General features: G+C 46.8%; 1 protein-coding gene across 6 annotated transcripts in view; it reads right to left on the reverse strand.

Moving 5' to 3' along the window:
* The window catches only part of sestd1 (SEC14 and spectrin domains 1), a 275,430-nt gene that overhangs the window by 8,593 nt on the left and 242,586 nt on the right, over window positions 1-24,251 (reverse strand). For all 6 annotated transcript variants that reach the window (XM_072477346.1, XM_072477354.1, XM_072477310.1 and 3 more), the window contains 3 exons: window positions 19,239-19,398; window positions 1,098-1,179; window positions 835-957 (listed from right to left, as the gene is read on the reverse strand). In XM_072477346.1, the coding sequence (XP_072333447.1) occupies window positions 835-957; window positions 1,098-1,179; window positions 19,239-19,398 (365 nt within the window). The remainder of the gene's footprint in view (window positions 1-834; window positions 958-1,097; window positions 1,180-19,238; window positions 19,399-24,251) is intronic.

Consider the following 24,251-nt stretch of genomic DNA (forward strand, 5'->3'; position numbering starts at 1 on the left):
GCACTCGTAGGGATCTCTCAGGGATTGGAGTCACCCAGGTGCATGCTCCCTAAGCTGGGTGGTACCTTGGCATTCTGCTGCCACCTGGGCACCATAGCACTGCCAAGGCGTGAAGCTGGCATTTTTTGCCTAGTGGTGATCGGAGAGGGAGGTGCCCTGCATGGGCATGGGGGGTGAAGAGGGGGAGGGATTTGGGGATCGCATCTGGGGCTCGTTAAATTGGGACGCCATTTAGAAATAGCACCTCGACCTCTCCCTGCACTGAGGCGTTTCAGCGAGTGGGCTCCTCAGTGCAGGAAACGGGACTAAGTGTGTCATCGGCTGCGCATTCCCCGCGAAGTCCCATATCTAATCCAAGTCACGTTAGATAGCATTGTGTTTCTCGGCACTGAGTGCTGGGAAACATGCAGCTAAACACGCTCACTATGGAACATAGTTCCTATTTGGTTAAATTAAGCCCTTAGTGAGGGAATTGCAGAATGTGAGACCCAGGCACTAAAGACATTCAGTGCATAACAAACCAGAATCAGAGAAATGCAGGAGAAGGGCATTTCTAAAAACCCAGCTCTTTAAAGAGTCATTCAGTCAACCCTTTTAATACCTCCTTTAATTTGTCCAACTTTTCCTTAAGCCTCGGTGAAGTGCGCTGGGAGATTTTTCTCTGATAACAGCACCAGTTCAATGATGTTGCATCCTCTTCACATTTGAAAATCTGCTCTTGTTGGCAGCAATAATTATTGAGTAGTTAATTATCACAAATTCTGTCATCGTCAACAGATCATTACTTGCTTCCTTTGTGAATAAGTAGCTGTAGCATTAAGAGCATTGGCATACCTGGGCAACATCAATAAATTTGCGGTGCTTTTCCAGGAGAACTTTGGCTTCCTGTGCATCATCCCCAAGTCTAATATGAGTTTTGAGAAGGGCATCTAATAGTTCACTTAGCCATTCAACTGCCTGTTATAAATGAAGCAAAAGAAAATCACTGTTATTATGTTGCATTCTTTTCCAAATTCCAGTTTGACATCCCACTAAGTTTACATGCATAAATATTCGTTATTTCCAGATTCTTACTTCAAACCAGTTCAATGATTTACCTGTGCTGCATCTTCCTCACATTTGAAAAGCTGCACCATCTGAAGCATTTTCAATCTCCGCACATCCACCATATCTTCACATCTGCAAGCCCGCAAGCACAGAAAGAAAAGGTTATAGCTGCTGATCATTTAATAAGCACATTGTCTCAGTTTGAAGTTCAATCAATAAACTCCAAACTATTTATTCTGGAAATTTAACATAAACCTGTGAAACAAATCAGTTTTTACACATTTAACCCATTAAATTAATAGGATTTCCCTATGGTTCGCACAATAAATATTGAGAGTAATTTAAATCACTTAAAACACTGACATTGTTATAGCAAATCTTAAATTAACATTTCTTACCAAAGTCAATCTGGTATCCTAAGAATATAACTAATTCAGCAATTCACCCTGTTGGGAGTTTTTTATAGGCCTCCTAATAGTTCTAGGGATGTAGAGGAAAGGATGGCGAAGATGATTCTGGATATGAGCGAAAGTAACAGGGTAGTTATTATGGGAGACTTTAACTTTCCAAATATTGACTGGAAAAGATATAGTTCGAGTACAATAGATGGGTCGTTTTTTGTACAGTGTGTGCAGGAGGGTTTCCTGAAATAATATGTTGACAGGCCAACAAGAGGCGAGGCCACGTTGGATTTGGTTTTGGGTAATGAACCAGGCCAGGTGTTGGATTTGGAGGTAGGAGAGCACTTTGGGGACAGTGACCACAATTCGGTGACGTTTACGTTAATGATGGAAAGGGATAAGTATACACCGCAGGGCAAGAGTTATAGCTGGGGGAAGGGCAATTATGATGCCATTAGACGTGACTTGGGGGGATAAGGTGGAGAAGTAGGATGCAAGTGTTGGGCACACTGGATAAGTGGGGCTTGTTCAAGGATCAGCTACTGCGTGTTCTTGATAAGTATGTACCGGTCAGACAGGGAGGAAGGCGTCGAGCGAGGGAACCGTGGTTTACCAAGGAAGTGGAATCTCTTGTTAAGAGGAAGAAGGAGGCCTATGTGAAGATGAAGTGTGAAGTTTCGGTTGGGGCGATGGATAGTTACAAGGTAGCGAGGAAGGATCTAAAGAGAGAGCTAAGACGAGCAAGGAGGGGACATGAGAAGTATTTGGCAGGAAGGATCAAGGAAAACCCAAAAGCTTTCTATAGGTATGTCAGGAATAAGCGAATGACTAGGGAAAGAGTAGGACCAGTCAAGGACAGGGATGGGAAATTGTGTGTGGAGTCTGAAGAGATAGGCGAGATACTAAATGAATATTTTTCGTCAGTATTCACTCAGGAAAAAGATAATGTTGTGGAGGAGAATGCTGAGCCCCAGGCTAATAGAATAGATGGCATTGAGGTACGTAGGGAAGAGGTGTTGGCAATTCTGGACAGGCTGAAAATAGATAAGTCCCCGGGACCTGATGGGATTTATCCTAGGATTCTCTGGGAGGCCAGGGAAGAGATTGCTGGACCTTTGGCTTTGATTTTTATGTCATCATTGGCTACAGGAATAGTGCCAGAGGACTGGAGGACAGCAAATGTGGTCCCTTTGTTCAAAAAGGGGAGCAGAGACAACCCCGGTAACTATAGACCGGTGAGCCTCACGTCTGTAGTGGGCAAAGTCTTGGAGGGGATAATAAGAGACAAGATTTATAATCATCTAGATAGGAATAATATGATCAGGGATAGTCAGCATGGCTTTGTGAAGGGTAGGTCATGCCTCACAAACCTTATTGAGTTCTTTGAGAAGGTGACTGAACAGGTAGACGAGGGTAGAGCAGTTGATGTGGTGTATATGGATTTCAGCAAAGCGTTTGATAAGGTTCCCCACGGTAGGCTATTGCAAAAAATACAGAGGCTGGGGATTGAGGGTGATTTAGAGATGTGGATCAGAAATTGGCTAGCTGAAAGAAGACAGAGGGTGGTGGTTGATGGGAAATGTTCAGAATGGAGTACAGTCACAAGTGGAGTACCACAAGGATCTGTTCTGGGGCCGTTGCTGTTTGTCATTTTTATCAATGACCTAGAGGAAGGCGCAGAAGGGTGGGTGAGTAAATTTGCAGACGATACTAAAGTCGGTGGTGTTGTTGATAGTGTGGAAGGATGTAGCAGGTTACAGAGGGATATAGATAAGCTGCAGAGCTGGGCTGAGAGGTGGAAAATGGAGTTTAATGTAGAGAAGTGTGAGGTGATTCACTTTGGAAGGAATAACAGGAATGCGGAATATTTGGCTAATGGTAAAGTTCTTGAAAGTGTGGATGAGCAGAGGGATCTAGGTGTCCATGTACATAGATCCCTGAAAGTTGCCACCCAGGTTGATAGGGTTGTGAAGAAGGCCTATGGAGTGTTGGCCTTTATTGGTAGAGGGATTGAGTTCCGGAGTCGGGAGGTCATGTTGCAGCTGTACAGAACTCTGGTACGGCCGCATTTGGAGTATTGCGTACAGTTCTGGCCACCGCATTATAGGAAGGACGTGGAGGCTTTGGAGCGGGTGCAGAGGAGATTTACCAGGATGTTGCCTGGTATGGAGGGAAAATCTTATGAGGAAAGGCTGATGGACTTGAGGTTGTTTTCGTTGGAGAGAAGAAGGTTAAGAGGAGACTTAATAGAGGCATACAAAATGATCAGGGGGTTGGATAGGGTGGACAGTGAGAGCCTTCTCCCGCGGATGGATATGGCTGGCACGAACATATGGCTGGGACATAACTTTAAACTGAGGGGTAATAGATATAGGACAGAGGTCAGAGGTAGGTTCTTTACGCAAAGAGTAGTGAGGCCGTGGAATGCCCTACCTGCTACAGTAGTGAACTCGCCAACATTGAGGGCATTTAAAAGTTTATTGGATAAACATATGGATGATAATGGCATAGTGTAGGTTAGATGGCTTTTGTTTCGGTGCAACATCGTGGGCCGAAGGGCCTGTACTGCGCTGTATTGTTCTATGTTCTAATTAATTGAGAAATTCAAGTATTTTTTAGGAAACATAACTCCATCATTATTGGGGTAAACCTCGATATTAAAAAATGATATAATCAGTAATATGTATTGACAGTTTCACCAATTGTTCAGCAAAGATCTTTGCAATATTGAAACTCTTAATCTCAGTGATTAGTTCAGCAGTGCAATATGTCCACCAACTTCCACCAAGCTCATAAGTGATATCCTCCCTCCATTTTTCTTCAGCATCTGCACTGACCAATTCCTCATCATGTACAGGAACAGCTGCAGGCCATTCAGTCCCTTGAGCCGGTTACAACAGATTTGGTCATGCCAACCCCCCTTTCTGCCTCTGCTTCTGTGGCAGGACCCTCTTCACCCTCAGTACCTTCCCCGCTTATGTAAACTCTGAAATCGCTGCATCCAGTTTCCGGAAAAAGGTCGTCGGAATGAAAATCGGGAGGGTTAGGAATACAAACAGGAACCTTGGCAGAAGGTTCATTTTTACTACCTGGACCCTCCCCACCAGTGTCAGGTATAACATATCCCATATCCCATCCCTAAACTCCTCCACCAACTTTGTCAGGTTCCATTTGTGCCCTGTTGCCCACTCCCCCGTCACTTGAACCTCCAAATATCTAAACCTGTCCCTGGCTCCTCTAAATGGCAACATTCCAAGATTGGCTCCCTGACCAGGAACATTTATCGGAAACACCTTGCTCTTCCCAACATTCAACTAATAGCCTGAGAAGGCCCTGAACCTCTCTAGTATGTCCATAATTCACCACATACTCGCCAAAGGGTCTGACACGAACAGCAACAGATCGTCTGCGTACAGCAACACGTGGTGTTCCCTACTCCCACTCACAATCCCTGCCACTCTGCTGATCCCCTAAGGGCCATCGCCAAGGGCTCTATCGCCAGCTCAAATAGCAGCGGCGACAGCAGAAACCCCTATCTCCACGTCCATAGAGATCACTACCTCTGATACCCGTCCTTCGATGGGGTCATGATCACGTTTAATAACTGCCTAATGTTACTGGAAAGCTGCCTTCCCTTTATGAAACCTGTTTGGTCCTCTGCAACCACTCAGAGAAGGCAGCCTTCCACCCTCCCTGCCTCAAACCTGGCCAACACTTTCACATCCGTGTTCAACAGTGATATGGGCCTGTATGATCCACACTCCAATGGGTCCTTCCTCTTCTTCGGGATTAGCGTGATCGACGCCTGGGTTAGTGTCTCCGGTAGCTCCCCATTCTTCAGTGTCTCGCCAAACACCCCCAGTAAATGTGGTGCCAACTCCGTTGGGAACTCCTTATAGAACTCCGCCGGGTAACTGTCTTCCCCGACTTCATCCCTTTTATACTATCCATCACGTCTCTCAGCCCTAGGGGCTCCTCCAGCCCCTGCCTCCTCTCCTCGTCCAGCCTTTGCAATTCCAGCTCATCCAAAAACTGCCCCATATCCCCTTCCTCACTGCCCAGATCGGCCCTATGTAACTTCTCGCAATACTCCCTGAACACCTCGTTAATCGTACCTGGCTCCGACACTACCTCCCCCTTCCCTGTCCGTACTTTCAGGATTTCTCAGGACGTGGCCTGCCGCCGTAGCCCACTCGACTACCTCGCCCATCAACCGTCCATACTTCTCCCTATGCTTCCCATCTCTGTGCATTATGAACGAGGTAACCTCCCCCCAAACCACTCCCTACAATGCCTCCCAAAACTTCTGTGGATATCTCCCCATTCGGATTCAACTCCATAGTCTCTGATCTCCAACCATGCCATCTCACAGAAACCCTTGTCCGCCAACAGCCCCGAATTTAACATCCATCCTGGCCTCTGCTCCTACCTCGAGCTAAATCCGACCTCCAGCCAGTGCGGCGCATGGTCAGAGATCACGATTCCCGCATATATCGCCCCCACCACCCCCAACACCTCTTGGCTCATCACAGAAAAGTCAATTCTAGAGTATACCTTGTACACATGCGAGAAGAAGTACTCCCTCTCCCACGAGTTCCTAAACCTCTACGGGTCCACCATTCCCATCCTTTGCCTAAACCCTCCCAGCTCCTTCACTACCCTCAACCTTCCCATTGACTTAAGGCTCGACCTATCCACCCTCGGTTCTGGAACGCAATTAAAATCACCACCCATAATCAACTGATGCGTGTCCAGGACCAGAATCGTTCCCAACAATCCCTTCACAAAGCCCATGTCGTCTCAATTCGGCGCATAAATATTCACTAGCACTACCGGCGTCCACTCCAACCCGCTCACTATTACATACCTCCAGAACCCGTGTCCCGCACTTCGTTGGCCCTTACAAACCCCTTCGTTTTGCTCAGCAGCGTGGCCACCCCTTGCGACTTTGAATCAAACCCAGAGTGAAATACCTGACCCACCCATCCCTTTCTCAACCTAACCTGATCCTTCACCCTGAGGTGCGTCTCCTGCAGAAAGACCACCCACTTCAAGCTTCTCAAGTGCGCGAAGACCCAAGACCTCTTCACTGGCCCGTTCAGTCCCCGTACATTCCATGTTACGAACCTTACCGGAGGCATTCGCCTTCACTCCCCTCTACTGTCCGCCATCCTCCACTTCCAATTCTACCTCCTTTGGACCAGCCCATCCAAGATGGCCCCCTTCTTTGCCCATGGCTCATTCTCCAACACTGCCATGTCACACACCCCTCCCCCCACCCTCACTTGGCCAACCTCTGTGTCCACCTCCCCCATCTCACTTCCATCCACCAGCATTATCTGCCAGCGTGGCAGCTCCTGCCCGAAGGCTCCTCCTATCTACCCCTCCCCCTACCCTTTCACTTCGTTGGTCTGTGCAAACGGCTCCCCGTGGACCCCACCCAAAGGCAGAACGAAATCCACAGGTCACCCCCTCCAAAACGAAAAGCACATAAATGACAGAGGGGGAGGAGCAGTTGCCCCTTTACCATCTTGTTGCCCCTGAGCAAACAATCACAACGGCAGAGTCACCCCACACCCTCCGGCCCCACCAATACCCGCATCTTCCGATCTCTGTTGTTCCAGCTCCTTCATCTCCCATTAGCATTCAATTCTCCCCAGAATATGGTCACAAATGAAATCATTACTCTCTTCTGGGGTTTCAAAATTGTACTCCCGGCCTTCAAAAGTCACCCGCAGTTTCACCGGGTACCGTACCCCAAACCTGATCTGCCATCGGTATAGAACAGCTTTGGCCTTGTTGAAATCGGCGTGCCTTTTCGCCAGCTCCGCTCCAAGGGATCCTGTTCCCCTGCCATTCACACTTCCACTTCTCTCTGGCCCACCGCATGATCTTCTCCTTATGCATCAACTAATGGAGCCTCATAATCATCGCCCGTGGCGGCTTCCCTCGCTCTCGTTTCTGCCTTGGGAGACCTGTGTGGCCTATCTCCGGGGCCTTGTCCAGCACCCTCTCTGCCACCAGCCCAGCCAGCATCCCTGAGACATATCTCGTCTCACTCGTGCCTTCCACACCCTCTGGCAAGCCAGCTATACGCAGATTCTGCCTTCTGGATCTGTTCTCATGCTCCTCTCCTTTGCCCTTAGTGACTTGTAAAGGAAGTCCCTTAGGAGCTCCACCTCCACCTCCAACGCCACCACCCGATTTCTGCGACCGGACATCACCTTCTCCATCTCCCGAATCTGCGACCCCTGCGCCTCCAGGCTCTTCTTGACTCTTTCCATCGATCCTTTCGGGGTGCTACCGCTCCCTCGATGGCCTTCGACTGATCTTCATGCCTCTCCTTTCGCTGCTCGCGGCTCTTTTCTAATAAATGCCAGAAACTGCTCCATCTGGGGTTTTCAATTTGCGACAACTCTTCCCCCTCCGCCATCTTCCCAATTGCAACTGCGCCACAGGTCTCCTTCCAGTTCCTTGGCTGGACTTTTAAAAAAAATATTTTATTCATGGCATTTACATATCAACAAACAAAAGTAGAAGAACCACCATACATTATAAACAACCAACACCCACTCCACCCCCCCCCCTCTCCCAATACTGCCCCCATCTCCCATTCTGTCTTCCCCTTTAACCCCCTTACTCTCTCCAATCCATCCTTCCCCTTTGCTGACCCCTCAAACCTCCTTAAGGAAATCAATAAATGGCTTCCACGTCCGAGTGAATCCATCCGCCGACCCCCTCAAGATGAACTTGACATTTTCCTGCCTCACGAATTCCGGCGGCTACAAGTCCCTCCACCCGAGAAAGATCCGTCTCCGGGCTATCAGGGAAGCAAAGACCAAAACCTCGGCCTCTCTCGGCAACTGAACTGCCGGGTCTTCCAATACCCTGAATATCGCCACCTCTGGGCTCGGGGCCACCTTCACCCCCAGCACCTCGGATATCATACCGTGAACCCTTGCCAGAACCCCTTCAGCTTCGCCCATGCCCAAAACGTGTGGACGAGATTCGAGGACCCCCGTCATGCACCATCCACATCTATCCTCTACCCCCTCAAAAAACCTACTCATCCTTGCTACCGTCATATGTGCCCTATGGACTATTTAAACTGAATGAGGCTTAACCTCACACATGACGAGGAGGCATTCATCCTTCGCAGGGTCTCAGCCCACGTCCCAGCCTTCACCTTCCCTCACAGTTCCTCACCCCACTTACACATTATATTCCCCACTAGGGCCCCCTCCCAGTCCATCAACCTCTGGTAGTACCTTCCCCTGGACAGTAGGTGTGTTCGCGCACCTGAGGAGTCTGAAGGCGGCTGAGGCCTTTTTGCAGGAGACGCACTTAAAGATGGAATCTGCACGTTCTCCCCGTGTGTGCGTGGGTTTCCTCCGAGTGCTCTGGTTTCCTCCCACAAGTTGCAAATTCAGCCAATCCACCCAACCATCTTTGGATTGTGGGAGGAAACTGGAGCACTTGGAGAAAACCAACGTAGGCACGGAGAGAACGTGCAGACTCCGCACAGACAGTGACCCATGCGGGGAATCGAACCCGAGGCCCTGGAGCTGTGAAGCTGAAACTATGCTAGCCACTGTGCTACCATGCCGTCCCTTCTTAGTATTAACTAGCCCCTGCAATTTGATGTCATTCCCAAATTTAGAAATTGTATTTTTGATTCCGACGTTCAAATCATTAATGTAACTTGAGGAAAGCAGTGGTCCCAGCACTGATCCTCATGAGAGCAGGGGTCATTCTGAATAACTAACCTTAACTTCCACTATCTGCTTTCTGTCTTGAAACTAACTCTCTACTTCCACAATTTAGGTCAGATAATTTTATCTCCAAGACTTCAACATTAACGGCTTGCATTTATATGGCACCTTTAACGTAACAAAACATCCCACGTTGCTTTGTTGGAGCATAATCAGAAAGCAATTGACAGCAAGCTACGTAAGGAAATTTTGGAACTGGTCACCAGAAGCTTGATCAAAGAGGTATATTAAAAAGAATGTTTGAAAGGAGAAGAGAGGAAGATAAGCAGCTAGGTGAGGCAAGGGAATTCCAGAGCTCAGGGCCCAAGAGATAGGCGAGATACTAAATGAATATTTTTCGTCAGTATTCACTCAGGAAAAAGATAATGTTGTGGAGGAGAATGCTGAGACCCAGGCTATTAGAATAGATGGCATTGAGGTACGTAGGGAAGAGGTGTTGGCAATTCTGGACAGGCTGAAAATAGATAAGTCCCCGGGGCCTGATGGGATTTATCCTAGGATTCTCTGGGAGGCCAGGGAAGAGATTGCTGGACCTTTGGCGTTGATTTTTATGTCATCATTGGCTACAGGAACAGTGCCAGAGGACTGGAGGATAGCAAATGTGGTCCCTTTGTTCAAAAAGGGGAGCAGAGACAACCCCGGTAACTATAGACCGGTGAGCCTCACGTCTGTAGTGGGCAAAGTCTTGGAGGGGATAATAAGAGACAAGATTTATAATCATCTAGATAGGAATAATATGATCAGGGATAGTCAGCATGGCTTTGTGAAGGGTAGGTCATGCCTCACAAACCTTATCGAGTTCTTTGAGAAGGTGACTGAACGGGTAGACGAGGGTAGAGCAGTTGATGTGGTGTATATGCATTTCAGTAAAGCGTTTGATAAGGCTCCCCACGGTAGGCTATTGCAGAAAATACGGAGGCTGAGGATTGAGGGTGATTTAGAGATGTGGATCAGAAATTGGCTAGTTGAAAGAAGACAGAGGGTGGTGGTTGATGGGAAATGTTCAGAATGGAGTTCAGTTACAAGTGGCGTACCACAAGGATCTGTTCTGGGGCCGTTGCTGTTTGTCATTTTTATCAATGACCTAGAGGAAGGCGCAGAAGGGTGGGTGAGTAAATTTGCAGACGACACTAAAGTCGGTGGTGTTGTCGACAGTGTGGAAGGATGTAACAGGTTACAGAGGGATATAGATAAGCTGCAGAGCTGGGCTGAGAGATGGCAAATGGAGTTTAATGTAGAGAAGTGTGAGGTGAATCACTTTGGAAGGAATAACAGGAATGCGGAATATTTGGCTAATGGTTAAGTTCTTGGAAGTGTGGATGAGCAGAGGGATCTAGGTGTCCATGTACATAGATCCCTGAAAGTTGCCACCCAGGTTGATAGGGTTGTGAAGAAGGCCTATGGAGTGTTAGCCTTTATTGATAGAGGGATTGAGTTCCGGAGTCAGGAGGTCATGTTGCAGCTGTACAAAACTCTGGTACGGCCGCATTTGGAGTATTGCGTACAGTTCTGGTCACCGCATTATAGGAAGGACGTGGAGGCTTTGGAGCAGTTGCAGAGGAGATTTACCAGGATGTTGCCTGGTATGGAGGGAAAATCTTATGAGGAAAGGCTGATGGACTTGAGGTTGTTTTCGTTGGAGAGAAGAAGGTTTAGAGGAGACTTAATCGAGGCATACAAAATGATCAGGGGGTTAGATAGGGTGGACAGTGAGATCCTTCTCCCGCGGATGGAAATGGCTGGCACGAGGGGACATAGCTTTAAACTGAGGGGTAATAGATATAGGACAGAGGTCAGAGGTAGGTTCTTTACGCAAAGAGTGGTGAGGCCGTGGAATGCCCTACCTGCAACAGTAGTGAACTCGCCAACATTGAGGGCAATTAAAAGTTTATTGGATAAGCATATGGATGATAATGGCATAGTGTAGGTTAGATGGCTTTTGTTTTGGTGCAACATCGTGGGCCGAAGGGCCTGTACTGCGCTGTATCGTTCCATGTTCTATTTGAAGGCCAGTATCTCCTACCACCCTAATTCCCCTACCCTTACAATCAGACACCCTGCTATGTCCACACAAAAAGAAAACTCTGCCCCAATTATTCAGTTACACTTTCAAGCAGCCAGCTGCCTGACCTTTGACCGTTTCACAATACTTTCGAACCTGTTAATCTGCTCAACTGCTCATTCACAGCCACCTTGCATATCCTTGTTGCCAATTAAACCTTCAGTTTCTCCAAACATGAGCCATTTCCCATGATATGTCGTCCATTTTCACTCTCTCAAACCTAAAGGCAAAGGCACAAGCACATTGGGCACACATCTGGATTAACCGTTCATTCCCAGATCTAGTTGAACCAATTAAGTACCATCGGACTTCATTGTTCTCTGCCAAGACAGCGCACTACTCCGCCTCATCCTGGAGAGCAAAGATAAATATGGAAAGATGATAAAATTCTGTTCAACATTACAATAAGATATAGGAGACGAATTAGGCCATTCGGCCTATTGGGTCAGCTCCATCATTCAATCACGGCTGATATGTTTCTCACCCCAGGCTCCTGCCTTCTCCCCATAATGCCTCATCTCTTCATTAATCAATAACCTATATATCTCTGTCTTAAAGACACACAGTGACTTGGCCTCCCCACAATTCTGCAGCAATGAGCTCCACATATTCACCAACCTCTGGCTGAAGAAATTCCTTCTCATCCCTGTTTTAAAGGATCGCCCCTTCAGTCTGAGGCTGTGTTCTCGGGTTCGAGTTTCTCCAACTAGTGGAACCATCCTCTCCACAATCACACTATCTAGGCCCCTCAGTATTCTGTCAGTTTCAATGAGATCCCCCCTCATTCTTCTAAATTCCATCGGGTACAGAATCAGAATCCTCAAATGCTCCTCATATGACAAGTCCTTCATTCCGAGGATCATTCTTGTGAATCCTCTCTGGACCCTCTCCAAGACCAGCATAATCTTCCTTAGATAGAAGGCCCAAAACTGTTCACAATATTCCAGAGCCTTAGACAGCCTCAACAGAATATCCCCGATCTTGTATTCTAGCCCCTCTCGACATGAATGCTAATATTGCATTTGTCTTCCTAACTGCCAAATTAACCTGCATGTTAAGAGAATCCTGAACCAGGACTCATAAGTCACTTTGTGCCTCTAATTTCCGGTGTGATTTCCACATTGTATTCCATTTGCCACTTCTTTGCCCACTCTCCTAGCCTGTCCAGGTCCTTTTGCAGCCTCCCTGCTTCCTCAATACTACCTGTCCCTTTGTATCATCTGCAAACTTAATAACAATGCCCTTGGTTCCTTCTTCCAGATCATTAATGTATAACGTGAACAGCTGTGGTCCCAACACTGACCCTGCGGAACACCACTGGTCACCAGCTGCCTTCCTAAAAAGGACCCCTTTATCCCCACTCTCTGCCTTCTGCCAGTCAGCCAATCCATTATCCATATCAGTACCTTGCCCCTAACCCAATGGGCTCATATCTTATTTAGCAGACTGTATGTCACCTTGTCAAAGGCCTTCTGGAAATCCATATAAACCACGTCTACCTTTCTCATTACCTCCACAAATAACTCTAACGGATTTGTCAGGCATGATCTCCCCTTGACAAATTTGCACTGACTCACACCTATTTTACCATGCACTTCTAAGTACTCCGCAATCTCATCCTTAATAACACTAACCGGCCTATAATTTCCTGTCTTTTGCCTCCCTCCCTTCTTAAACAGGGATGTTACATTAGCCATTTTTCAATCCTTTGGGACTCTCCCTGCCTCCAGTGATTCCTGAAAGATCACCCTAACTTTGTTTGCACTGAGTGCTGAATTTGGTGCATTTGAGTGCGATAGTGAGAGTTTGGTGACCGAGGGAGTATAAGGCTTCATTTTTATCTAAAGTTTAGTCTTTCTTTTATTTAGTTAATTAACTTAAAAGTTGCTGTTTGGTTTAGAAGAAGGTGAATTTTCAATAAGCTTTAAACCGGCTTCTACTTGTAGGCACTTGCAGCTGGAGCTTGTTAATTAGTTAATTGGATTAGGCCAGGTTTTCAGAGGCTAGATTCACAGTATAAAAGTGATCCCCTACAGTGCAGACTTTGTTTGCACTGAGTGCTGAATTTGGTGTATTTGAGTGCGATAGTGAGAGTTTGGTGACCGAGGGAGTGCTGAATTTGGTGCATTTGAGTGCGATAGTGAGAGTTTGGTGACCGAGGGAGTGCTGAATTTGGTGCATTTGAGTGCGATAGTGAGAGTTTGGTGACCGAGGGAGTGCTGAATTTGGTGCATTTGAGTGCGATAGTGAGAGTTTGGTGACCGAGGGAGTTAGGTGAGGAGGGAGTAAGGCGCTCCTTTCATTTTGTTTCCGACATTTCCGCAAAGAGTGCGAAGAGAGCCAGGAGTTTACAGAAAGTGTAGCTGACTGGGAGCAGGGTCGGAGGGCGGAGATCTAGTTAGTCCACAGGGCAGCTATATTCTGTCAGGTAAGAGGGGATGGAGGCTAGGCCAGTTACATGCTCCTCCTGTAGGATGTGGGTGGTGAGGGATACCACCGGTGTCCCCACTGACTATACCTGCGGGAAGTGCACCCAACTTCAGCTCCTCAAAGACCGTGTTAGGGAACTGGAGCTGAAGCTGGATGAACTTCGGATCATCCGGGAGGCAGAGGGGGTGATTGAGAAGAGTTACAAGGAGGTAACCACACCCAAGGTACAGGACAAGAATAGCTGGGTTACAGTCAGGGGGAAAAAAAACAAACAGGCAGAAAGTGCAGGGATCCCTCGTGGCCGTTCCCCTTCAAAACAAGTATACCGTTTTGGATGCTGTTGGGGGGGATGACCTACCGGGGGAAGGCCCTAGCGGCCAGGTCTCTGGCACTGAGTCTGGCTCTGGGTCTCAGAAGGGAAGGGGGAGAATAGAAAAGCAATAGTTGTAGGAGATTCAATGGTTAGGGGAATAGATAGGAGATTCTGTGGTCGCGAGCGAGACTCCCGGAAGGTATGTTGCCTCCCGGGTGCCAGGGCCAGGGATGTCTCGGATCGTGTCTTCAGGATCCTTAAGGGGGAGGGTGAGCAGCCAGAAGTCGTGGTGCACATTGGTACCAACGACATAGGTAGGAAAAGGGGTGTGGAGGTAATAAACAAGTTTAGGGAGTTAGGCTGGAAGTTAAAAGCCAGGACAGACAGAGTTGTCATCTCTGGTTTGTTGCCGGTGCCACGTGATAGCGAGGCTAGGAATAGGGAGAGAGTGCAGTTGAACACGTGGCTGCAGGAATGGTGTAGGAGGGAGGGCTTCAGGTATTTGGATAATTGGAGCGCATTCTGGGGAAGGTGGGACCTGTACAAGCAGGACGGGTTGCATCTGAACCAGAAGGGCACCAATATTCTGGGAGGGAGGTTTTCTAGTACTCTTCGGGAGGGTTTAAACTAATTTGGCAGGGGAATGGGAACCGGATTTGTAGTCCAGCAACTAAGGTAGCCGATATTCAGGACGCCAAAGCGTGTAATGAGGCAGTGGGGAAGGGAACACTGACAAAGGAGAGTACTTGCAGGCACGGAGAGGGGTTGAAGTGTGTATACTTCAACGCAAGAAGCATCAGGAATAAGGTGGGTGAACTTAAGACATGGATCGGTACTTGGGACTACGATGTGGTGGCCATCACGGAAACTTGGATAGAAGAGGGGCAGAAATGGTTGTTGGAGGTCCCTGGTTATAGATGTTTCAATAAGATTAGGGAGGGTGGTAAAAGAGGTGGGGGGGTGGCATTATTAATTAGAGATAGTATAACAGCTGCAGAAAGGCAGTTCGAGGAGTATCAGCCTACTGAGGTAGTATGGGTTGAAGTCAGAAATAGGAAAGGAGCAGTCACCTTGTTAGGAGTTTTCTATAGGCCCCCCAATAGTAGCAGAGATGTGGAGGAACAGATTGGGAAACAGATTTTGGAAAGGTGCAGAAGTCATAGGGTAGTAGTCATGGGCGACTTTAACTTCCCAAATATTGAGTGGAAACTCTTTAGATCAAATAGTTTGGATGGGGTGGTGTTTGTGCAGTGTGTCCAGGAAGCATTTCTAACGCAGTATGTAGATTGTCCGACCAGAGGAGGGGCAATATTGGATTTAGTACTGGGTAATGAGCCAGGGCAAGTGATAGATTTGTTAGTGGGGGAGCATTTTGGAGATAGTGACCACAATTCTGTGACTTTCACTTTAGTAATGGAGAGGGATAGGTACGTGCAACAGGGCAAGGTTTACAATTGGGGGAAGGGTAAATACGATGTTGTCAGACAAGAATTGAAGTGCATAAGTTGGGAACATAGGCTGGCAGGGAAGGACACAAGTGAAATGTGGAACTTGTTCAAGGAACAGGTGCTACGTGTCCTTGATATGTATGTCCCTGTCAGGCAGGGAAGAGATGGTCGAGTGAGGGAACCATGGTTGACGAGAGGTTGAATGTCTTGTTAAGAGGAAAAAGGTGACTTATGTAAGGCTGAGGAAACAAGGTTCAGACAGGGCATTGGAGGGATACAAGATAGCCAGGAGGGAACTGAAGAAAGGGATTAGGAGAGCTAAGAGAGGGCATGAACAATCTTTGGCGGGTAGGATCAAGGAAAACCCCAAGGCCTTTTACACATATGTGAGAAATATGAGAATGACTAGAGCGAGGGTAGGTCCGATCAAGGACAGTAGCGGGAGATTGTGTATTGAGTCTGAAGAGATAGGAGAGGTCTTGAACGAGTACTTTTCTTCTGTATTTACAAATGAGAGGGGCGATATTGTTGGAGAGGACAGTGTGAAACAGATTGGTAAGCTCGAGGAAATACTTGTTAGGAAGGAAGATGTGTTGGGCATTTTGAAAAACTTGAGGATAGACAAGTCCCCCGGGCCTGACGGGATATATCCAAGGATTCTATGGGAAGCAAGAGATGAAATTGCAGAGCCGTTGGCAATGATCTTTTCGTCCTCACTGTCAACAGGGGTGGTACCAGGGGATTGGAGAGTGGCGAATGTCGTGCCCCTGTTCAAAAAAGGGACTAGGGATAACCCTGGGAATTACAGGCCAGTTAGTCTTACTTCGGTGGGAGGCAAAGTAATGGAAAGGGGACTGAAGGATAGGATTTCCGAGCATCTGGAAAGACACTGCTTGATTAGGGATAGTCAGCACGGATTTGTGAGGGGTAGGTCTTGCCTTACAAATCTTATTGAATTCTTTGAGGAGGTGACCAAGCATGTGGATGAAGGTAAAGCAGTGGATGTAGTGTACATGGATTTTAGTAAGGCATTTGATAAAGTTCCCCATGGTAGGCTTATGCAGAAAGTAAGGAGGCATGGGATAGTGGGAAATTTGGCCAGTTGGATAACGAACTGGCTAACCGATAGAAGTCAGAGAGTGGTGGTGGATGGCAAATATTCAGCCTGGATCCCAGTTACCAGTGGCGAACCGCAGGGATCAGTTCTGGGTCCTCTGCTGTTTGCGATTTTCATTAATGACTTGGATGAGGGAGTTGAAGTGTGGGTCAGTAAATTTGCAGACGATACGAAGATTGGTGGAGTTGTGGATAGTGAGGAGGGCTGTTGTCGGCTGCAAAGAGACATAGATAGGATGCAGAGCTGGGCTGAGAAGTGGCAGATGGAGTTTAACCCTGAAAAGTGTGAGGTTGTCCATTTTGGAAGGACAAATATGAATGTGGAATACAGGGTTAACGGGAGAGTTCTTAGCAATGTGGAGGAGCAGAGAGATCTTGGGGTCTATGTTCATACATCTTTGAAAGTTGCCACTCAAGTGGATAGAGCTGTGAAGAAGGCCTATGGCGTGCTCGCGTTCACTAACAGAGGGATTGAATTTAAGAGCCGTGAGGTGATGATGCAGCTGTACAAAACTTTGGTAAGGCCACATTTGGAGTACTGTGTACAGTTCTGGTCGCCTCATTTTAGGAAGGATGTGGAAGCTTTGGAAAAGGTGCAAAGAAGATTTACCAGGATGTTGTCTGGAATGGAGAGTAGGTCTTACGAGGAAAGGTTGAGGGTGCTAGGCCTTTTCTCATTAGAACGGAGAAGGATGAGGGGCGACTTGATAGAGGTTTATAAGATGATCAGGGGAATAGATAGAGTAGACAGTCAGAGACTTTTTCCCCGGGTGGAACAAACCATTACAAGGGGACATAAATTTAAGGTGAAAGGTGGAAAATATAGGAGGGATATCAGAGGTAGGTTCTTTACCCAGAGAGTAGTGGGGGCATGGAATGCACTGCCTGTGGAAGTAGTTGAGTCGGAAACATTGGGGACCTTCAAGCAGCTATTGGATAGGTACATGGATTACGGTTAAATGATATAGTGTAGATTTATTTGTTCTCAAGGGCAGCACGGTAGCATTGTGGATAGCACAATTGCTTCACAGCTCCAGGGTCCCAGGTTCGATTCCGGCTTGGGTCACTGACTGTGCGGAGTCTGCACGTCCTCCCAGTGTCTGCGTGGGTTTCCTCCGGGTGCTCCGGTTTCCTCCCACAATCCAGAGATGTGCGGGTTAGGTGAATTGGCCAATGATAAATTGCCCTTAATGTCCAAATTGCCCTTGGTGTTGAGTTTGGGTAGGGTGCTCTTTCCAAGAGCCGGTGCAGACTCAAAGGGCCGAATGGCCTCCTTCTGCACTGTAAATTCAATGATAATCTATGATTAATCTAGGACAAAGGTTCGGCACAACATCGTGGGCCGAAGGGCCTGTTCTGTGCTGTATTTTCTATGTTTTCTATGTTCTATGTTCTAATGCCTCCACAATCTCCTAATTTAGGTGACAATTCCGAGCAAGAAATTAATATATTTTTAAAAATATAAATTTAGAGTACCCAATTCATTTTTTCCAATTAAGGGGCAATTTAGCGTGGCCAATCCACCTAGCCTGCACATCTTTTGGGTTGTGGGGGCGAAACCTAGGCAAACATGGGGAGAATGTGCAAACTCCACACGGACAGTGATCCAGAGCCGGGAGAAATTAATATTTTAAAGAGAAAAAGACTACTTGAACAATTAATCTCACTGCATGTATTTCCCTTCTGGAGAGAGATTTGGAATTTTACTTGCAGACCTTGCTGTGATTCCTCCAGTCAGTCTAGTGGCTGAACTTGTAAATGCAAATTATGTGGTTGCAAGGTAATAGTAGAGATTTGTTCTCTGGATTCAGTTAGTTTATCTCAGCCTGAACTAGCGAGAAGAAGCAGCCGGGTTTTCACCACAGTGCACACTCATAAAAGCATGCTTGCGCACTTGTTTGCTCTGAGGTGATGCCTTCAAGGCTATAAAGCATGTGATGTTCATTAAAAACGGTAATTTCTGTTAAGAACCAGTGGACTGCCAGCAGTTATTCATTGACTACTAGTCACTCAAAGGATCAAATTTAAAACATTCATCCCTTTCTTTGAATCCTTAAGGCCTCATTCCCATCCACCACTGTAGCTGGCTCCAGTCCTACAAATCACTCCGATCGCTCTGTTCCTCCAACTTCTTCCACTGGCCTTTTAAGCCACAGCCAACCTCTTCATCCTACCAATGATGTTAGCATACCACTGTCTGAAATTCTCTCTTAAAGCCCTCTCTCTCATCACCTTCCATTCCTCCTTCAAAATCCTCTTTAAAACTCACTTTTTTTGATCAGGATTCTGCTCACCTCCCTCACTCTTCAAAATATCCTTCTTAGTTTGATGTTCATTTTTAACATACACCGCAAGAAAAGCTTTTTCGAGGTTAAGGGCACTGCTGTCAACGTGATTTCTTTTGAATTTGAAACACTTTTCAGAAAACGCAAAATACATACCCAACACTCTCAAACATTCATGAGAAGTATTTCTCATGTGATCTTTACCACTACATGGTCAGATAATAATTCTACTGGTGCAGGTAATCGTTTATTTTTAGCATCAAGTACACAGCTTGGTTTTTGTAACTGTTTGGACAAAACTGATATCCCCAGTTTACATATTGCAGCTTTGTAATTTATCATATATGCAAATGCTCGATTGTACCTTTGTTTCCGAAGCTGCATATCCTCCATAAGTCCTTGAATGTGTTCTATGTTGTCCTTATTTTCAATGGAAACATCTTTTCCAAATGTCCACGGAGCCTGGGATGTCATCTGGTCTAAAAGGCCTTGACCTTTTTCCTGTAAACTCTGCAAAGCAGTATCTACAAAACGAAAGCGGATTAAGTACACTTTCCTTGCTATTATTGAAATGCAATATAAACTAAAAAGATAATTGGCAAGTCAATTGGGGCGGCACACTGGCACAGTGGTTTGCACTGCTGCATCACACAACCAGGGCCTAGGTTCAATTCCGACCTTTGGTGACTGCCTGTGTGGAGTTTGCACATTTTCCCCGTGTCTGCCTGGGTTTCCTCCGGGTGCTCCAATTTCCTCCTACAGTCTAAAGGTGTGCAGGTTAGGTGGATTGGCCATTCTAAAATTTTCCCTTCATGTCCAAAAGTTGGGTGGGGTTAGGGATAGGGCAAGGGAGTGGGCCTAGGTAGGGTGCTCTTTCAGAGGGATGGTATAGATTACACGGGCTGAATGGCCTCCTGTACTGTAGGGATTCTATGAAAAGGTATCCGCTTTGACTCAGTAGTGGAACTGTTACCTTTGAGTAAATAATAGTGTCATCTGGGCACCACCACACGAGCTGCCCATTAGATATCCAACTGCATTTTCCTTTCCATTTACTTCAATGGAGAAGAACATTAGGAAGCATGTACAGTGGGCGGCTGATCAGATATCATCTGTTTTACCCTGTTCTTAAAAGTTAAAATAATTTGCAAGGAGTTGTGTTGAAATTGGAGTGGGATACGTTAGTGGATATTGTTTTTTTATTGCAAAACACAAAGGTGATCAGAGAGTCTTGGGTATGCTGCAATTAATAAGACAAAAACTGCTGGGAGGAACTTTCCCAAAAAATGGAATAGTGTCAGGTTGTGACTGACAACCGGCGTGTTTCTCCCAGAGATATGGCCAGGTTTTCTCTCCAGATCTTCTGAGACTTTGTCAAAAAAAAAGCAAGAGAGCGTCTTTTATGCCCTCATTCTTGAGGGGGCGTGGCCCTGTTCCACAGAGATCGGACAACCGGCAAGCCCGGATCCACAGAGATCAGACAACATTTTTAAAAGGTCCCCAATCTTAAAGTTAAGAGACAGGACAACCCCCCCCCCACCTCCTCCCTCTCCCACGGGGAATGAGACCACTCCCCGCCCCCACATCCATCATTGATGGCAACCCCCCCCCCACAACAAAATTAATCATTCCTGGCAATTACACCCCTCAATTAATCATCATCAGCAATTCTACACCCCCCCATTAATCATCACCAGAAATTCCCCAGCCAGCAATAATCGTCGTTGGCAATTCTCCACCCACCCCTCCCATTAATCACAGCCAGAAATTCCCCTCAAAGCCCTCCCCACAACCATTAATTATCGCCAGCGATTTATCCCCCCCACCCATTCTCCCTCTCCCCCCCCTCCTCCCTGCCATCGTGGCCAAGTTGGCACATGCAGGGTGTCAGGGCATTGCCCTGCCATGTCCCTGACCACCTGGGGCCACAAAGGCCTCCACCCCCCTGGCTTGGTAATCTCGACTGCTACAGAGCAGCATTGATTCTCGCCGGCCCCACATCATGCTAGAGGTGGCAGCACGGTAGCATTGTGGATAGCACAATTGCTTCACAGCTCCAGGGTCCCAGGTTCGATTCCTGACTTGGGTCACTGTCTGTGCGGAGTGTGCACATCCTCCCCGTGTGTGCGTGGGCTTCCTCCGGGTGCTCCGGTTTCCTCTCACAGTCCAAAGATGTGCGGGTTAGGTGGATTGGCCACGCTAAATTGCCCATAGTGTCCAAAATTGCCCTTAGTGTTGGGTGGGGTTACTGGGTTATGGGGATAGGGTGGAGGTATGGACCTTGGGTAAGGTGCTCTTTCCAAGAGCCGGTGCAGACTCGATGGGCCGAATGGCCTCCTTCTGCACTGTAAATTCTATGTAAGCCACTTTACAATTTCAGCATATTTCCATCTATTTAAATCCATGGTATTCAGGCTCATGCCCTCACTGGGTGTGAACCTGATTACTTTGCCGGCAGGAGCGTTAGTGGGCATAACAGGATTTGCAACCATGGCGAACGTGACCAGAAAATCACCCTGTTGTGTGCAGCCCCATCTTTATATTCTAGTCACTACTCCACCCTACTGCATGGCCAATTTCTCAGGCTAGAACAGTCTGATTTCATCTGCCATCTTATTTGATCACAATTTAAGCTTCTGATTCTATATCTTCTCAATCACAGTAACTTCCACTTCCATGACATCTCAACCATATGCAGCTGTCAAAATCTTACCCATCCTGCTATAATTTCCAACTCAACTATTTCAATCTCCTCCTGGCCAGTGTCTCACTCTGCAGCACATCCAAAACTCTACTACACCTATCATATCCCGTACCTAGTCCAGCTGACTCATCACCCCTATCTGCGCTATCTTACAGTGCACCCAGGTTTCAACTTCTCAAATTAAAAGCGCACCTTTGTGTTTAAATACTTCCATGACCTGTCCTCTTCCCTATCTTTACCAGTAGTACAGACCCCTTCCCTGAATACTGTTGCTGGATCAGGCCCATGTTTCCACCTTACCATTGGCAGTCATGCCTTCAGCCATCGAGACAGCACAATCTGAAATTCCTTCCCTAACCCCCTTAGCCTCTCCAACTCCCGCTCCTCAATAAAACACAACTTTTGACCAAGCCTTTACTCACACCTTTGGATTCTCTATCTTCGGCTCAGTGTCCATGCTTCTCTTCCACATATGTTCACAAGAGGTAATGGCAGAGGGTGGGGAGGGGTGTAAGAAATTACATAACTAACAGGGGGATAGGTGGATAAAGGCCAGAAGGAGGTCATGTAATAATAATAATAATAATATTAATTGTCACAAGATGGCTTACATTAACATTGAAGTTACTGTGAAAAGCCCCTAGTTGCCACATTCCGGCACCTGTTCGGGTACACAGAGGGAAAATTCAGAATATCTAATTCACCTAACATCACGTCTTTCGGGACTAGCAGGAGGAAACCCATGTAGACACAGGGAGAAAGTGCAGACTCCACACAGACAGTGGCCCAAGCCGGGAATCGAACTTGGGACCCTGGAGTTGTGAAGCAACAATGCTAACCACTGTGCTACCGTGCTGCCCCATGTGTGTCATATCCTACTGAGACTCTCGTCACCCTTTAACTTTTCACCCCTTATATAGACTGGGCTCCAAGTCTCCTTTTCCTAATCCTCCCAGACACTTGCATCGCCATTTAAATCTTTAGATTTTAATACAAAATGTTACGAGAATTTTGGCTATTTCAGTCTTGAAATGGAAACTATTTTTAAGTTCTAATTTGTTCCAAAAAACTCTTTACTCGGCTAAATATAACATTAATGATCCTGAGTCACAGAATATTGATACCGATAAAGCTTAAAATTTAATTTTAAATAATTTGTTCCATCTATGATACTGAATGCATCCTCACATATTTGTCCAAATGATAATATAATCAAAAAACATGCTAGTAAGTTTCTTTGATCACTTGAGTAAAAACTCAGTTTTCATTAAAATACCCATGAGACAGAATGATTTTAAATGAAGAAGGATGAAATGAAGTACTAATTCCATATAATGACCTCTTCACGCATTCATAATCTTTTCAATTAATCGTAACACAATTTACTTAGCAAAAAGAATAGCTTAAGTTACTGTTACAGACAAAAGGAGTAAATGGTGGAGCATTTTTTGTACCTAATTTTCTACCAATAAAACTCAAGTAGTTAATGGTTTAAAAAAATATTGTTTTACCGATAATGATTTCCACTGCACTGAAGTATGGTATGTATGCAAAGGGCGCAACTCAATTGCCACGCTGTGCCTGAAAGTCAACTCGCCACGGCTCAGTGCGGCCGATAAAAGCCGGGAGACCCCACTCCCAGGATCTATCCGGCTCACAACGCTTCGCAAGTTATAATGCGATCTCGCAAGATGTTGTGATGTGAATCCCGCCCAATGTGTGTGGGATAACCTTTTGGCAAATCTGCGTATTAAAGTGTGAGAGCTAGTCTCACTTTAATATGCAGATTCCCAAGGTACGTGAGGCATTGTGATCTATCCCCTTCACCTTGGAGACCTCGGGCGAGCGGCGTTTGTTCTAATCTCCATAAATGGGCACAGTAAGAAGTCTTACAACACCAGGTTGAAGTCCAACTGGTTTGTTTCAAATCACTAACTTTCGGAGCACTGCTCCTTCCTCAGGAGCAGACCTGAGGAAAGAGCAGTGCTCCGAAAGCTAGTGATTTGAAACAAACCTGTTGGACTTTAACCTGGTGTTGTAAGACTTCTTATTGTGCTCACCCCTGTCCAACGCCGGCATCTCCACTCCATAAATGGGGACCAGACGGAACAACGCTCATTGGGGTCTCCCAGGGGATCCAAGGCCCCCAGATGCATGCTCTTTGGGCAGGGTGGTGCCCTGGCACTGGTTCCACCTGGGCACCCTGCGGTGCCTGCATGGCATCTTAGCAATGCTCTCAGTCCTTCATTAAACAATGCCCTCCACCTGTGTAAGTTTCACCCAGGCGGTGAACTCTGCTCCGAGCACAAACCGCTCCTGTACCTCTTTGAGGAACTCTCACTTGACTGTCGAAGGCCTTTTCTGCGTCCAGGGAAATGATCACCTCAGGTGTTCTCTCCTCGGATAGGGCTATTATCACATTCAGCAGACGCCTGATCATAGAATCATAGAATTCACAGTGCAGAAGGAGGGCATTTGGCCCATCGAGTCTGCACCGGCCTTTGGAAAGAGCACCCTACTTAAACCAACACCTCTATCTTATCCCCGTAATCCCATCTAACCTTTTTTGGACACTAAGGGCAATTTAGCATGGCCAATCCACCTGACCTGCACATCTTTGGACTGTGGGAGGAAACCGGAGCACCTGGAGGAAACCCTCGCAGATACGTGGAG

Source organism: Scyliorhinus torazame, chromosome 2, assembly GCF_047496885.1.
Source record: "Scyliorhinus torazame isolate Kashiwa2021f chromosome 2, sScyTor2.1, whole genome shotgun sequence".
NCBI lineage: Eukaryota > Metazoa > Chordata > Chondrichthyes > Carcharhiniformes > Scyliorhinidae > Scyliorhinus > Scyliorhinus torazame.